At 45.2% G+C, this 16,068-nt stretch overlaps 1 protein-coding gene across 7 annotated transcripts in view; it reads left to right on the top strand.

Moving 5' to 3' along the window:
* Positions 1–16,068, top strand: part of LOC128339545 (UDP-glucuronosyltransferase 1-6-like) — a 72,374-nt gene that overhangs the window by 49,163 nt on the left and 7,143 nt on the right. For 4 of the 7 annotated variants that reach the window (XM_053283675.1, XM_053283674.1, XM_053283673.1 and 1 more), the window contains exons 2-4: positions 1,231–1,362; positions 6,792–6,879; positions 10,513–10,732. In XM_053283675.1, coding sequence (XP_053139650.1) covers positions 1,231–1,362; positions 6,792–6,879; positions 10,513–10,732 — 440 coding nt within the window. The remainder of the gene's footprint in view (positions 1–1,230; positions 1,363–6,791; positions 6,880–10,512; positions 10,733–16,068) is intronic. The other 3 variants (XM_053283677.1, XM_053283678.1, XM_053283676.1) reach the window with 1 other exon arrangement.

Here is a 16,068-nt window from a genome sequence, read left to right as displayed (position 1 = left end):
CAAGTAAGAATATCTGGTCCCCACCCTCATTGTCCCCCAAAGTGGCTCCCCCAAAGGGGTGACCCCCTTTGGTGTCATCTCTTCGGTGGTGACCCTGACGCCACAGGGCAGCAGTCCTTTATAACCCCAGAAAGATGGCTAATCTGGGCAGAAGGTCCTCAGGAACTGCTGACTCACCCCCCTGGCCCTAATCCCACACAGACTCACCCACAGGGCAGCAGCCACAGCCCCACAAGTTAGGGGCACACAGGCTGGCAACAGCAGATGGCAGCAACACAGGCTCTCACCACTGGCCAGCAGCCATCTCTGGGAATCAGATGTTAAAGTGTATTCCTCCCTTCAAGGCTTCCTTGCCTGCAGGCACTCAAGTTGTCCATCCATAAGGGTCATACCATTTTCAGTTCTTTTGGAAATAGTATATAGATTAGTAGTCTAATCTAGATTACATTACTTTTTTAATGCTCACACTAATCCTAACACCTTAATACTGAATTCCTTGGCAGTGTTCGGAACAATCCTTAGGATTCTGCTAAGAAGTTTATTGTGCTTGTTGTTGTAACGATCTTTTGTTAGCCACTTTCAGTTCTTTTAAAAGATAAAGTGGTATAACTTTTATTGTGCTGAAACATCGGCATCTTACCATTATCCATCACAGAATTTGACCAAGCCAGGGCAGGTTTTTTCTTTCAGTTATGAATATAAGCATATTGGTTTCCTAAGGAAATCATAGCACTGCTATGATTATTTAAAAATATGAAAATCTGGATTAAGCATAGGTTTAAATAAACATTAAAAATATATTAATATTGAAGTTTAATATGTCAGCAAAAGTGACATCGCTTGTATGATTGAATTTTAGCTGAAATGTAACATTTTTGCAAGGTGTAAAGTTAAAAATGAATGTGCTATTGCACTAGAAAAGAATCCTTTAAACTAGGTCAAAGTGGCCTGTTTGAGACTGACCATGGCACTAAACTGAAACATGATTTAATTTCTAACTGGCACTGTGTTATAGTTTATATCTCATCAATTTTATTTTATTTTTATTCCTAGATGAAAGTCAATTGAATCCGTTTTACAAAAAATTAGGTTCCCTCCCCCCAAAGAAGATCCTTGCTGAACTATTTACCAAAGATTATCTTCTTTCTATTTACCTATTTAAGATACAAATGTACCCAGGATATGTGATATAAATGACACATGGAATTTTGACTGAATTTATTTTTGTAGGAATTTGAAGCTATTGTAAATGGCTCCGGGGAGCATGGCATAGTGGTATTCTCCTTGGGTTCAATGGTTTCTGAGATTCCAATGAAAAAAGCTATGGAAATTGCTGAAGCTCTTGGAACAATACCCCAGATGGTAAGGGGGCATCTGTTTAAAATATTTGTTCAGAACAGTTACTGTAATGGTTCATTATGCATATTTCACTCTGCTTTAAAAGCAAGAAAGGTGTCTTCTGTAATCTCCTGTAATAATAATTTCTCCTGTGATATATCTCTCTGCCAAGAATAAATTGACACACAGCTCTCTGCCTAAATTAAACATCATAGGACATAGGAAGCTGCCATAGACTGAGTCAGACCATAGGTCCATCTAGCTCAGTATTGTCTACACAGACTGGCAGCAGCTTCTCCAAGGTTGCAGGCAGGAATCTCTCTCAGCCCTATCTTGGAGAAGCCAGGGAGGGAACTTGAACTTGAACTCTGCTCTTCCCAGAGCGGCTCCATCCCCTGAGGGGAATATCTTATAGTATTCACACTTCTAGTCTCCCATTCATACGCAACCAGGACAGACCTGCTTAGCTTAGGGGACAGGTCAGGCTTGCTACCACAAGACCAGCTCTCCTCTAAACCAATCCAGCAAGCTGACAAAGTGGAAATGTTTGCATACAGCACTCTGAAAATATTACCACAGTAATTTAGATACCAGCAGTTGGTTCAGTATCAGATATCTTTCAAAACTGCAGAATAAACCATGGCTACCAGTGATACTACTGCAACAACAAAATGTGAGCTTTTCCAAACAGCAACTGAAACACAGCTTCAGTACACCTAGGCTGGGTAGCAGGAGGAGTTCATATGAAGGAACCATTTACATGGACGTGAGGACAGCAACAGAAGGTGCCATTCATACAACCAATGGCATTATTCAGTTTTCCTCCTGACGATTTGCAGTAACTGTGCATTATATGCATCCTAAAAAAAGTAGCTCTTTGGTGCATTGCTCAGAACAGCTTAATTTTAGGCACTTCCTGCTACAGTAAAGCCGCGTGTCTGGGAAAGCTGGTGGAATTGCTAGCAATTCCCTGACAGTTGCATGTTTAGGCCTTGAGAGGGCTCCAGCAACAATAAGTTCTGCTGATTGTAGTGGACAACTATGGAATGACCATAGTTTTCATTTGAAAGTAAAATTAGCATAAGAAAAGCCTTGCTGGATCAGGCCAAGGCCTATGTAATCCAGTATTCTGTTCCCCACAATGGCCAAACAGATGTTTCTGGGTAATCCACAAGCAGCAGATGAAGCCATATCTCTGTCATTACATTGCACAATCTTCTTTTAAAACCATCTACACTAGTGGCCATCAACACATCTTGTGTTCGTAAATTCCACAAATTAATTCAGCATTGCGTGAAAAAAAACTTCCTTTTGTCAGTCCTAAATTCCCTGCCAATCATATTTACTGGATGATCAATTAAAGTGTTCTGAGAGGTTGTTTAGCTAGCATTTGTTTAGCTAGCACTATGTAATTGCTTTCCAGTGATTTCAAGTGGAACAATGCAGAATATGCTATTGATGTTTCTAATTGATACTCTGCAAATAAATCTCAGATAATATTGAGTTGTTCTTGTTTCCTTAAATTAGGAAGGATAGAACAGCTCATTCATGACTACCACCTGAAACTGGCTGGAAATGTCTATTGAAATAAATAAGCATGAATAGTGATAGGTCATTGTAAAACCATGATAACCAATCGAGGTCATCCCAGTCATTTTCTTGTTCTTATATTACCCATATATTGCGTCTTTGCCTGCTCTTATACTCTTCCCACATTTCTCAGGCAATACAACCACCTCTCCCCACTTAATGGACTAGGGGTGGTTTACACTGACATTCAAAGCCATCATCATCCTTTTGAGGAGACTTGGCAACACTTCTGTAAGAAGCAGCTGCATTGTCAGCTCCTCCTATATTGTTGTGTGTTACCAGAGCTTTGTAGGAAGAAACTGTATCGTAGAAACCTTTGTACTAGTCTGGCAACATAAGAACAGGCCCTTAAAGGTACAAGTGCTCTGACAGTGCCTGGCTTTGTAATGATCCTAATTCTACATTACTTTGACCCAGACTAGTTCACACAGTATTGAAACATCACTGCCTTAAACAGTTGTGAGATTAGACATATTTCTAATATTCTCATTTTATTGAGGACTGCTACACTGATAAGACCAGCTGCTTCCATTTGGGCTAAAATGTTCATGATTACCCATAATCTCTGTTTTACGAGGTGAGAACTGAGTTGCAGGAATGTGGTGTTATAATGTGCTGTTGAAATGATTTGCAGTAATGTAGTGTTATAAGGTCCGGCCTGGTTGCATATGAATAGGAGACTAGAAGTGTGAGCACTGTAAGATATTCCCCTCAGAGGGTGGAGCTGCTCTGGGAAGAGCATCTAAGTTCCAAATTCCCTCCCTGCAGAGGCGTATCTAGTGAAAATACAGCCTAGGGCAAGCATTGAAATTGAGCCCGCTGTCCAAACATTTGACACCCATCTTTCAGATAACTTTACCATAATATCAGCTGAAAAATACATATCAAGCTCATTAATCTTTTCACATTTCAAAACCTATTTAGCAGTGGACGTAGCCAGACCAAAAAATGCTGCAAAACTTCAAATTTCAGTAGGCTGGGGCTCATGAAATACCCAAATACTATGTGGAGGTGTACTTGGAAAACTAAACAGAAGTGCCTGTCTAATTCTCTACTATGCATTGTAGCATCACTATTACATAAGTTTTAAAAATAAATGGAGAATTTGACTTTTCCCAGATACTCTGAAAAAAATTAAAGGATATACAGAGTAAACTGTGTCACTGCTTGGAATATATTCTAGTATTTCAGAAAGACAGTTAAAATGAGAGAAAGAGAGCAAGAAACTCCTAGTGGGCCTTAATACTAAGGTTTTCACACTGATTCAAAGACAAACTCATCATTAATAGCCAGATTATTAAGACACCACATTTAACTCACTTATCACAAGAAGCAAAGTAAGAGCAAATGAATACAATCCTAGCTATGTGTACAGTAACTTATATTATATTATTATTTTTTTAAAGGTTTTAGCTGTAGCCCCTTCAGAGGGCTTCCTAAAGGCTGGGGGGGGGTCGGCAAGGGTTCACCCTCCCCACAATGGCCTCTTAATTCACCACCACAGCCCATCCCGGGCGGATTTTCAGGCCTGTTCGAGACTACTAAGATTGGCATGGTGGCCATTTTGGAGGCCACCATGCATGCTCAAATGGCCTCTGTGAAGCCTGGCAAGGCCTAGGGCCTCGCAGGGACCATTTGAGCATGTGTGGTGGTCATATTTAAAAATAAATGTTTTTTATTTCCTGCTTGCAACCTTGGAGAAGCCGCTGCCAGTCTGTGAAGAAAAAACGGAGCTAGATAGACCAATGGTCTGACTCATTATATGGCAGCTTCCTATGTGGCTTTCTCAGCTTTTAGTTACAGGTAAAAATACTCAATAGGTTACAAAAATAGGTTACAAAAAGCACCCCAGATGATGCTGGGGTGGCACACTTTAAAAATTGTGGTTACCTGGTTGCAAAGAACAGGTATGTAGGAAAAGGCAAAAGCACACTTAATTGCGAACAGGTAAGTAGGAAAAGGAAAACACACACACTTAAATGCTTACAGTAATAGACCAATATACAAAGTGCGCACACAAAAGGAATATAATTTCTAACACAAAGTCTGACTAAACAAACTTTCCCCTAGACTAAAACTTCCAGAAGCCAAAGCCCTGACTTCCTTTTCTTGAACTCACCAAACTCTGGTTGAGAATTCAAGCCCCTGCAGTTCGATCTTCCAAGAGCTGCAGCCATCCTCCATGGCCACATATCCTGCTCTGCTAGCTTCTTCTAACAAATAAACTCTTCTAACAAATAAACTCTTCCCTTCCTGCCAATGGCTCTCTAGGTCCCACCCAAATGGCGTGCTGATTGGCTGAGCCCTGGAGTTCACCAGTCTGCCAGTCAAGACAGGGTTCACTTCCAGTTAACTCAAAGAGAGGGGTGGCTGATCACTACAAGCATTAATATGCGCAGAAGTAGTAGTATTTGTGTTTATTAAAAAATAAAATAATAATTTCCTGTTCATACCTGCCAAATTTAAGAACATAAAAACAACCCTGCTGGATCAGGCCCAAGGCCCATCTAGTCCAGCATCCTGTTTCGCACAGTGGCCCACCAGATGCCGCTGGAAGCCACAGACAGGAGTTGAGGGTGTGCCCTCTCACCTGCCATTACTCCCCTGCAACTGGTACTCAGAGGCATCCTGCCTTTGAGGCTGGAAGTGGCCCACAGCCCTCCGACTAGTAGCCATTGATAGACCTCTCCTCCATGATGTCATCCAAACCCCTCTTAAAGCCATCCAGGTTGTTGGCTGTCACCACATCCTGTGGCAGAGAGTTCCACAAGTGGATCACGCACGCGTTGTGTGAAAAAGTACTTCCGTTTGTTGGTCCTTGACCTCCTGGCAATCAATTTCATGGAGTGACCCCAGGTTCTAGTGTTGTGTGAGAGGGAAGAGAATTTCTCTCTCTCCACTTTCTCCACACCATGCATGATTTTATAGACCTCTATCATGTCTCCCTGCAGTCATCTTTTTTCTAAACTAAAAAGCCCCAGGTGTTGTAGTCTTGCCTCATAAGAAAGGTGCTCTGGGCCCCTGATCATCTTGGTTGCCCTCTTCTGCACCTTTTCCTGTTCTACAATGTCCTTTTAAAGATGTGGTGACCAGAATTGTACGCAGTACTCCAAGTGTGGTCGCACCATAGATTTGTATAAGGGCATTATAATGTTAGCCGTTTTATTTTCAATCCTCTTTCTAATGATCCCTAGCATTGAGTTTGCCTTTTTCACAGCTGCCGCACATTGAGTCGACACTTTCAACGAGCTGTCCACCACAATCCCAAGATCCCTCTCCCGGTCAGTCACCGACAGCTTGGATCCCATCAGCATATACCTGAAGTTGGGGTTTTTCGTCCCAATGTGCATCACTTTACACTTGCTAACATTGAACCGCATTTGCCATTTTGTCGCCCACTCCCCCAGTTTGGAGAGCTCCTTTTGGAGCTGCTCACAATCCGTTTGATTGTGACTTTTTTTCCCTTGTTTTAAAAATGAAGCATTTACAAAGATTTTGTCTATCTTTATGTAATTCCTAGAGTTAAGATTTAAAACCTGACTTGGATTCATATCCAAATTCAGCCATAGACTCATTCAGCGGCTCTTGAGTAAATCTCTTCAGTTATCTATCAATACATTAGTTATCTTCAGTTATCTATCAATACATTGGGAACAGGACTGATCCATCTCACATAATTTCTGTACAGATGGATAAAATAAGGAAAAGCAAAATGTCCACCTTCAGGTGAGCTGTCAGTTGCAACAAATATTAGACAAACATGGATATCATTGTGGAATGTATTTTATAGGAACATAGAGGTAGCTGAAACAGAAAAAAGATGTATTTCTTCATATCCATTCTGTATTTCCTAATCCATGTAGGTGCTGTGGAGGTATACAGGAGAAGCACCACCCAACCTTGCCAAGAACACAAAGCTTGTTAAATGGCTTCCACAAAATGATCTACTTGGTATGTCTAATTAATGTGTTGTCATTCAACTGTATTTTAATGTTTTTTCAATGCCATTAGCATCTTAACCACACCATTACAAAGAAACTGAGTACTCTACATTTTAAACACTTGACAAAACAACCCCAGTATTGGCTGACATTCCCTACAGTGCTCTGACAACAGAGCTCAGGAACAAGTTGTGTGTCTTCTTTCCTCCACAGCCCAGCAGCATCGGGGTGGAGGAGTGGACTATGATTTTAACTGCTTTCCCCTCCCTCCTTAAGGGACTATTCACTTGCAAGAATGCCAAATACCATATTAAAAAGTACAAAGGAACACAAAATGTTAGATGGGCTTATTCCCAGATTATTACATGGGATGTATTAATCACAAAGATCTGTAGATGTAAATGTTCTAACACAGTAGGAGCTGTGTTAGAAAACAGAAAATCATGTGTGGAGCATAATGTCCACAATGTCCATCAAGAACTAATCAAAATGTGAAAGGATGTTGGGCACAACCAAAATGGTTTCTCATAAATTAGGATGCAATTCTACACACACTTATTCAGGAGTAAACCCCATAGAACTCAACAGAACCTAGTCTTATTTAAAGTAATGGAGTAGAACTAACTTCAGGTCCAAGTTCAGTGGAACTTAGGGCCAAACTAAGTATGATGTAGGAGACACTTAAACTGTGCTCAGATGGCTTCTGTGGCTTAAAACAATAACAACCTGAAATGCCAATGCAGCAGGTACATATTTGATCAGAGCAGCTGCAGGCGAAGGTGAATTCTCTCTGTAGGCAATTTTTGCCATCAAAATGCTTTTTCCCAAGCTGCCTTTCTTTTCACTATGGGAAAAATATGTGGACCCTGCAGCTTTGCTCTAAGGGTGAAAAACACCTGTGCAGGTGTGATCTTGGTTGAATAAATGGCCTGCAGGAATGGGTTGAGAATGTACCCCTGCTATTACTCCAGTCAGATTTGCTGGCCCCCCGCTACATTTTTTGGTGGGGGACTCCCAAGCATTGAAATACTTCTCCCGCATCTCTCATGTCTTACCTAGCTTGGTGCTAAATCACGATGAACTTTTGTATGATCATGCTCACTGTCTCCTTGAAAGTACAGCAGAGTCTAACAACATGCATGCTAAATGCATAGGTTTTGATGGGTATCTGCAGTTGTTTTGTCTGAAGACATTAAAGAGGAGAGCTGGTCTTGGTCCACCCTGCTTAGCTAATGTTAGTTAAATATTAACTTCAGGTTAGTTAAACATGAAGTTAGTTTGAATGGGAGATCACATGTGAGCACTGTAAGATATTCCCCTAAGGGATGGAGCTGCTCTGGGAAGAGCAGAAGGTTCCAAGTTCCCTCCCTGGCGGCATCTCCAAGAGAGGACTGAGAGAGATTCCTGCCTGCAACCTTGGAGAAGCCACTGCCAGTCTGTGTAGACAATACTGAGCTAGATAGACCAATGGTCTGACTCAGTATATGGAAGCTTCCTATGTTCCTAGTGGGGATGTTCGAAACGATTAGGGTACAAAATGATTTGTACCCAAATCTGGCCGATTCGGGTAATTTGTAGACAAAACAAATCACCCCTGTCCTCAATTGCCCAGATTTGGGTACAAAACAAATCACCCCCAATTCTGATCCGAAAAATTTGGACTCTCATTTCCTACCAGAGAATCTACTCTCAGAACACCTCAGAAACAACAAAACCCAGTGCCCCAAGGGTTTGTGGGTGGTTGGCACCCTATGTGCACCACTTGCACCACCACTTGCTCTGGGCCACTCTGGTGCCCCCCAAGTTGAGTTATGGGGCTGCTGAAATCCCCATTATTCCCTATGGAGAAAAAGCTTAAAGACACGCAAACCTCAGAAATACTTTAAAAATCACCCCTTTCACCAATTTATTTGAAATCTGGATGGTAGCAGGAACCATGGGGGCACTACCACCTGACTCACTCTTCTGCCCCCCAAACCCCCTTTCTGCCCCAAATATGCCCCAAAGACATGCCAACTTCAAAAATCATTTTAAAATCACCGCTTTGCCCAATTTCTTTGAAATATGGGTGATAGCTTCCTTGCACCCACTGGGCATTACCACCCACCACAACTGGTTCTAGGCCACCCTGGTGCCACCCCCCCAGGGAGTTATAACTAAGGCTGATGAAATCCCCATTATTCCGTATGGGGGGAAACTTAAAGAAGCATAAACCTCAAACATTCTTTAAAAACGAACCCCTTTGACCGATTTCTTTGAAATTTGGGTGGTAGCTTCCTCCCATTGGGCACTACCACCCACCCCACTCTTTTGGCCCCAGGACCCTTTTTTTAAAATCCAAATCGATTTGGAAAATTTTGGTACAAATTGAATCTGGGGTGATTTGGGGGGGGGGTCAGATTTGGACCCAAAACAAATTGGGGGTGTTTCAATTGGGTACGAATCGAAGCAAAAAAAATCAATTTGTGCATACCCCTAGTTCCTAAGTTCCATGTCTGCTTGGCTACATTCATTCCAGCAGTTAATTCTTGTGCCAGAGCTGCTTATGATCTAGTATGAAAGCCAGTTTGTACTTTCAATTCCTTGATCACATTCCAGCAAGACCAAGAAATGGATGAGACCATGACTGGAGCATTGCCTTCCAACTTTGGGGCTGCTGATCCCAGAGATGAAATGAGTAGAAGTGACTAGGATGAAGCTGGAGCACTACAGTGGCAGTAGCTCTGGGAGTGGTTGTGTGGTGCAACCAGTGATGCTGCTGGGGCTGGTGAAGGCAGAATCAGAGTCGAACTCAGTACCCTCTCTCTCTCTCCCTCCCTCTCCTTTCTGGGCTTCAACTTGAGCCTAGTTGGTTTTGGACACGTCTGCTTAGGCTCATGGTAAAGCCTGGCCAGCCAGGAGAGAGAGAGTTAGAAAGAAGCCAGCCCTGCCTGCCTCCTCTAGACCCTCCTCAAGCTAGGCCTCTGTGCTGCTGCTGCACCTTGGCTGAGCTCTGCCCCCCTCACTCCCCCAGGCCTGTCCCCCTGAGACAGGGACAGGGACAGATCTGAGCACATCCACCCCATCCATCAGGGATGATGATGCCTATGAATGCTCCTAGCAAGTTTGTCAGATGTATGTGAGAGTGAAAGAGAAGGAGGAAGAAGACAGAAGAAAGAGGGTGGAGGGGGAAGAGTGACAGAAAGAAGACAGAATAAGTGAGGGCAAAGGAGAGATGTAGAGGGGAGAGGCAGAAAGGAAGGAAGAGAGTGAGATAAAAAGGGAGAAGGAGGAGGAAGACAGAAGCTAGTGTGATGTGTGCATGAGGCAACAGGAGGCAGCCTCCCTAGAGGTGCATTGGAATCAAATCTGGCCCACTGCCCATTTGAGTCTGACACCCCTGAAACAGATCCACTTAATTAGATTGGCTGTCAAGACAAGAAAAATTCCTCAGTATAGTCCCATCAAAATTAAAAGGACAAAATAGGCAATGCCTAACGTGTTCTTTTAATGTCAGTGGTCCTACTGTGAGTAATTTTCCTCATCATGGCCACTGGTTTTTAATTGGGACTTTTTTGTATCTATAATTATGCCCTTTAATCATATAAATTAGATAAGATGCAATGTATTCAACCCATCTGTATTTGTCACCCTCCTTCAACAGCTCATCCAAAAGCCAGAGCCTTTATCACTCATGCAGGCTCCCATGGGATTTATGAGGGGATCTGCAATGGAGTTCCAATGGTACTAATGCCACTTTTTGGTGATCAAATGGACAATGCAAAGCGAGTGGAATCGCGAGGAGCAGGAGTGACTCTGAATGTAGTTGAAATGACTTCCAAGGACCTGTCTGATGCACTGAAAGCTGTTATTTATGATAAACAGTGAGTAACAAAGTGTGTGATAGCAGTGGTAGCAGGTGAGGTGGCTTGCTGGTAGGAATCAATGGTTGCCACTGTAAGTTGACTGAGAAGGAGAGGGAAACTTGCCTTTATTGGACAGCATTAGGAGGCAGCATGCAAGTGCACTGCAGCTTCTGCGGACATCAGCAGAGCACAGTCAGCAACATAGCATTTACACAGGGCTGACCAAGGAACCTCCTGCCTCCAGGGCTGCCTCCATTTAGTTAGTGCCAAAAGTGAGTGCTTCAGTTGCCCCACAGTGGCAGAGCATGCTTTGCACGTGCTGCATATTCAGGGCCTGTCCTAGAGCAAATCTCACCCCAGTTAAGGGTGTGCACAAAACAGGTTTGGGTGGTTCATTATGAATTCAAACTGACCTTGAACCAGGGTGGGCACGTTCGGTTTTGATTTTGCTCAAACCTCCCCCCCCCACCCCAGTTTTGGTTTGAATTCAAGCCCAATTCGAACTGTTTTTAAATGGTTAGGGTACCCTCTGTACCCTCTGTAATGGGGACTCAATCAGGCCCATTATACCCTATGAAGAGCACCTAGGGGCACAAAACTGAGGTGGGTGGTAGGCAACCATGGGTTCCAAAAACCACCAAAACCACAAAGCAATTGGACACTCCTGCACAAATTGGACACTCTTTTTAATGAATGTTTGAAGATTTTTCCTCTTTTTTTTTCTTTTTTTTTTTTTTTTTTGCATTTCCCTCATAGGGAATAATGGGGATTTGAGGCTGCCTCATCTGCTCCCTGGGGGGGGTGCCTGGGCACTCCAAAGTGGGTTTGGGGTCAAGGCAGGTTGGGGGTTTGGGGGCAAGCCACGACTCCCCCCTAATCCAGTGGGGTTCAAGGTTTTTTTTAAAAATGGTTTTTATTTTTATTTTTCCCATCTCTTCAATGAATGTATGAACTCCATTAAGAAATCCAACCTGTGTGACCTGACCTAGTAACCTATGTGTGAACTCGTGGATGCTGTTCTTAATAGAGTCCATGCACTCATTGAAGAGACAGAATTTTTTTTAAAAAATCATTTAAAGAAAACCATGAACCCCACCAGCTTGGGGCTTTAGGGGGGGAGTTGTGGACGGACCTGCCTTGCCCCCAAACCCACTTTGGGGTGCCCAGGCACCCCCCCAGGGAGGGAAACCTATCAACCAACATAAGAGGGAGGTAGCACGGCTGAAGAAAGAAGGGGCGGAGGGTTAGGATGAGTGGAAGCTGTTGACAGGCAGGTGACCAATACCATGGGTCAACCACGGGTCAGTCACATGCCCAGCTCAACTTCCAGCTTGGTGTAGCCCAGCAGGAGGAGGTTAACCTTGAAGATCACCCACTGCTCCACCAAGTCAGGATCCAACTGGGACCAAGTGGCTGTTATCACATTGCCAGCATGAAACACCCACTCACTCTGGTTTGGGGGCAGGAGAGGAGGTGCTTAGCAACAACTGCCAGGTCTGGCCAGACTTGGCGGTGGGTTGCCCAGAACTGTGTTCAGTCCATCTCTTGTTCTTCCTCCACAGGCTCCTCCAGGTACTGGGCAACACATTACGCAGCACTGGTGGGCCTGGTAGGCTGAGCCTCCCACAAACTGGGCAAGGCACCAAGGCACATCACTTAAACCACTGGGCTGATTTAGCGGGAGGAACTGCCTGCTGCGCTGCTAGAGTGGGAAGAGGAAGGGGTGGGAGAGGAAGGATTGCCCAAACTGCTGCTGGGTGTAGGTCGCACACACTTGGGGGGTACACCAGCACCACCCTCCTGATCTCTGGTCCTATGATTATCCTCCTCTCTTACTCTCTGGACCAGGAAATCCCTCCACCTGGGCAAGTCATCCACACAAACAACATTGCCCTTGATGGTTGAGTCACAGAGAAGCCAGGACATACTTCTCTATGTCACCCAACACATCAACCAGCCTGTCAACAATTCCGGTCCTCAGCTGTCCAGCCAACACATGGCCCTCTGGCATGGTCAGTGAGGTCTGGAGTTCACCAATCAGCTTTTCCAGGAGAATAGCTGCAGTCAGGGTCTGGCTCAGAGGAGTGGCATTGGCACACAGTGTCTTCATTGCGAACAAGAAGAGCCCCAGTGCTGACAGCATCTCGTACATGAACTTCCAAGTTGAGGAGGTTGCACATGCCCAAGGTCTTGTTCCTCGCCAGGTTGTCTAGGGCCACCTCCTACTCCAGCAGGCACTGGAACAAGAGGAAGGTGGAGTTCCACTAGATATCTACATCTGTGGGGATGAGATGGTGAGGAAGGCCATGCTCACACTGCCATTCGCGAAGCAAGCACCTGGACTTCTCACTACAGTGGAAGTGAGCTGCAATCTTGCAGGCCTTTTCCACAAGTACAGCCATGGTAGCAACAGCACCCTGAAGCAGACAGCCCTGTTCCTTGGACACCTTCATCTCCTTGAGGCCAAGAGCTTCCCTCACAGGCAGGTGGAATGTGTGTGCCATGCAGTGGATGTTCACACATTCCATCACTGTTACTACTTCTGCGGTGACATTGGAGCCATTGTCTGTCACAATGAAGCCCCAGCTGAGGTGTGGCAACCCACCTATCCACTACTCAATTTGGCAACCAAGTATGGCTGTCAACTCCTCTTTGGTGTACTTGACATCCAAGCTCTCCATGTGCAAGACGGCCCACCTGAGCCGAGATGCAGTGTGGGATGCGCTGGAGCCAGAGGCAGCACCAGAGATCACTCTCTCTCCTGGCCCTACCAGTGAGCAGTCAGGGCCAGGAAAGCAGCATGCATTCTGCTCACATTGTTCCAGAGATAAATGGTGAAATGCAAGCTGGTGCCAGACAACGCTGCATGCAGTGAGGCTGACACGAGCTCCCTGCATCTCACGTACAGGGAGGGAACAATGTCTGACGCTGAGGAAGTGTCTGCTGCTGTGGAGGAGGCACCCCCTCAGCCTCAGCCAGGCCCTTTTGACCCATGTCGCCACATGGAAGTAGTCCCCAGATGCTTAGGATCCTTTCCCTGACTGACCTGTGCCCTACAGTGAACACAGCAAGCAGTGGTCGGGGCATTTTGAGGGATTTCAAAATGCCACCCAGCATCTCTGCACTGGGTGTCTTCTGACATCCTGACTTCTGACATCTTGGTCCTCTTTGGTGATGGCAGACCTAGGGGGCCACTGACTACCCACGACCATCACCCACCTCACTTCCACCCTGTGTTTCAAAAGGGCCTGGCTGAGGCTGAGGGGGTGCCTCCTCCACAGCAGCAGACACTTCCTCAGAGTCAGACTCAGCCCAAGAGGACCCAGAACTGGACTCTGCCACGAGTTATTGGGCATCATCAGAAGGGGCACTGAGTGGCGAGAGAAGCAGTACAGGGGCCATAATAGAGAGGAACAGTCTGGCTGCACTCCCAGCTGCTGAGCCCCTGCCTCCACCTCCACCATGGAAGCAGCTTCCCTGACAGGAGAGCCCCCTCGCACTGCCAGGCTCCACCAGTACTGATGATGCACCTGGACCTGGCTCAGCAGCAGCAGCAGGCTTCTCTGTATAGGAGAGCCTTTGCCCCACCACCTTGCCTGGGGCAAAGAATTCGCCAATGGGGACCTGTAGGACCTCGTGCTGGCATCTTCTCTGTCCCCCACCCCAGCCTTCCACATCAGCTGGGACACCCCCCCCCACTGCCTCTGCCCACCACCTTACTATGAGCCTTGCTCACTACATGGTGTTCCATGCACCATGGAGGCAGGGGGTTACCTTTAAGGAGCAGGGAGGGTGCCCATCCCCCCAAAATGCTGTCTTCACAAACACTGGCATGGGGCTGCTGCGTACCTCCTTGCAGCCCAAGTCAGGGTCGTACCAGAAGTGGCCGGTGCATACACACCAGCTTTTTTGAGACAGAAAGCAGCGGTGGCACGGGAGATGGGCACCCTCCATGCTCGTTAAAGGTGACACACACACCCAAGCCTCTGAAATGGACCAAATGGCAGGCCTCCAAACCGGTTCGGCAGTCTGTAAAAGGACTGTCAAACTGGTTTGTGCACATCCCTACATATTTCATAGGTACCAACTGTTATAAAGCACTTGCTTGTTTGGTTGCTTAATACCATAAAGCCAAGGCAGGCTCTAAATGTTTGTAAGCCACTAACCCACTTTGAATTATTTTCTCTTCTTCTTTTGAAGAATCATTATCTTTAGTAATATGGCTCCCTCAAAGGAGGATTTTATTTTTATAAGTGCAGTGTATCAGGTTGTAGCGCTGCAGTGCTGAGAAAGCCATGCTGACTGAAATTCATTCTTCTGCACAACTGCTGAAGGCATAGCAACCTTGGCCTCTCTTGTATATAGTCATCTAGGGTTTGAAGGTTAAGAATTTGTTGAAAATTGCCCACTTGCCCATTTCTTTTGCGGGTTGGGTTGTAGATAGCACCCATCATGTCAAGCCACTTTGCTGTCTATAGGAGCTACCCATGGGGAACAATGGGGTGTTTCGAATCTCTCCATTGTTCCCTATTAACGGAACAAGATGCACTCATAGAGTGCTCACAAGTTTTACATTGCAATTTGCAATGCATTTTGCAACCCTGCCTTGAAAAACACTGCAGAAGCACACAGTAAAAGTGAATCTGTCCCTTCAGAACACACATTTCAAACACAGTCCAAAAATGGCCAGAAAGAATCACTAGCCCAGAATCCACTGCCAGCCACAGTGCCTGCACTGCAGTAACATCATTGCAACAAGTTATTCTCTCACACACAATTATGACTCCTTACTTCCTAGCATTACAACAGCTGCAACAATAGCACCTTTAGCAGCAAGCATAGCTGCTCAACTAGATCAACTTCAGCCACATTTTGAATGAGTAAACCTTGCAATGTAGATTGCAGAGCAGACCAGAGCAGTGAGTGAAGCACAAGGCCAGACATGGAGCTCATCACAGCAATCATCAAGAAATATCTCTCTCTCTCTCTCACACACACACACACACACACACACACACACACACACCTGCCACTGTCCATTTCTTGCCACAACACTATCTCACAGACAAAATAAACTACAACTCAAGGTAGGTAGGCACCTAAGTTCTGCCTCTGTCAATCTGAGATCCAGCAAAACCAGATAGTTATAGCAGCAATAGCACAGCATATTATATTCAGTGCTGAGGAAACTACAAAATCAAACCTTCCTTGATTCCTTCCTCCTCTCCTGATATATCCTCTTCAAGAGAGGGACACTATAAGGGCTCTCTCTGCCTCCCAGTCCTTTTGAATACATTTTGAAACACCTTCCTTTTGGGCTCCCTCGTCCCTCCCCCCAGCTGATGGGGGCACAG

The sequence above is a fragment of the Hemicordylus capensis genome, chromosome 1 (assembly GCF_027244095.1).
Source record: "Hemicordylus capensis ecotype Gifberg chromosome 1, rHemCap1.1.pri, whole genome shotgun sequence".
In the NCBI taxonomy this organism is placed as follows: Eukaryota; Metazoa; Chordata; class Lepidosauria; order Squamata; family Cordylidae; genus Hemicordylus; species Hemicordylus capensis.
The sequence above is the reverse complement of the archived record's forward strand: the minus strand, read 5'-3'. Positions and strand labels throughout refer to the sequence as shown.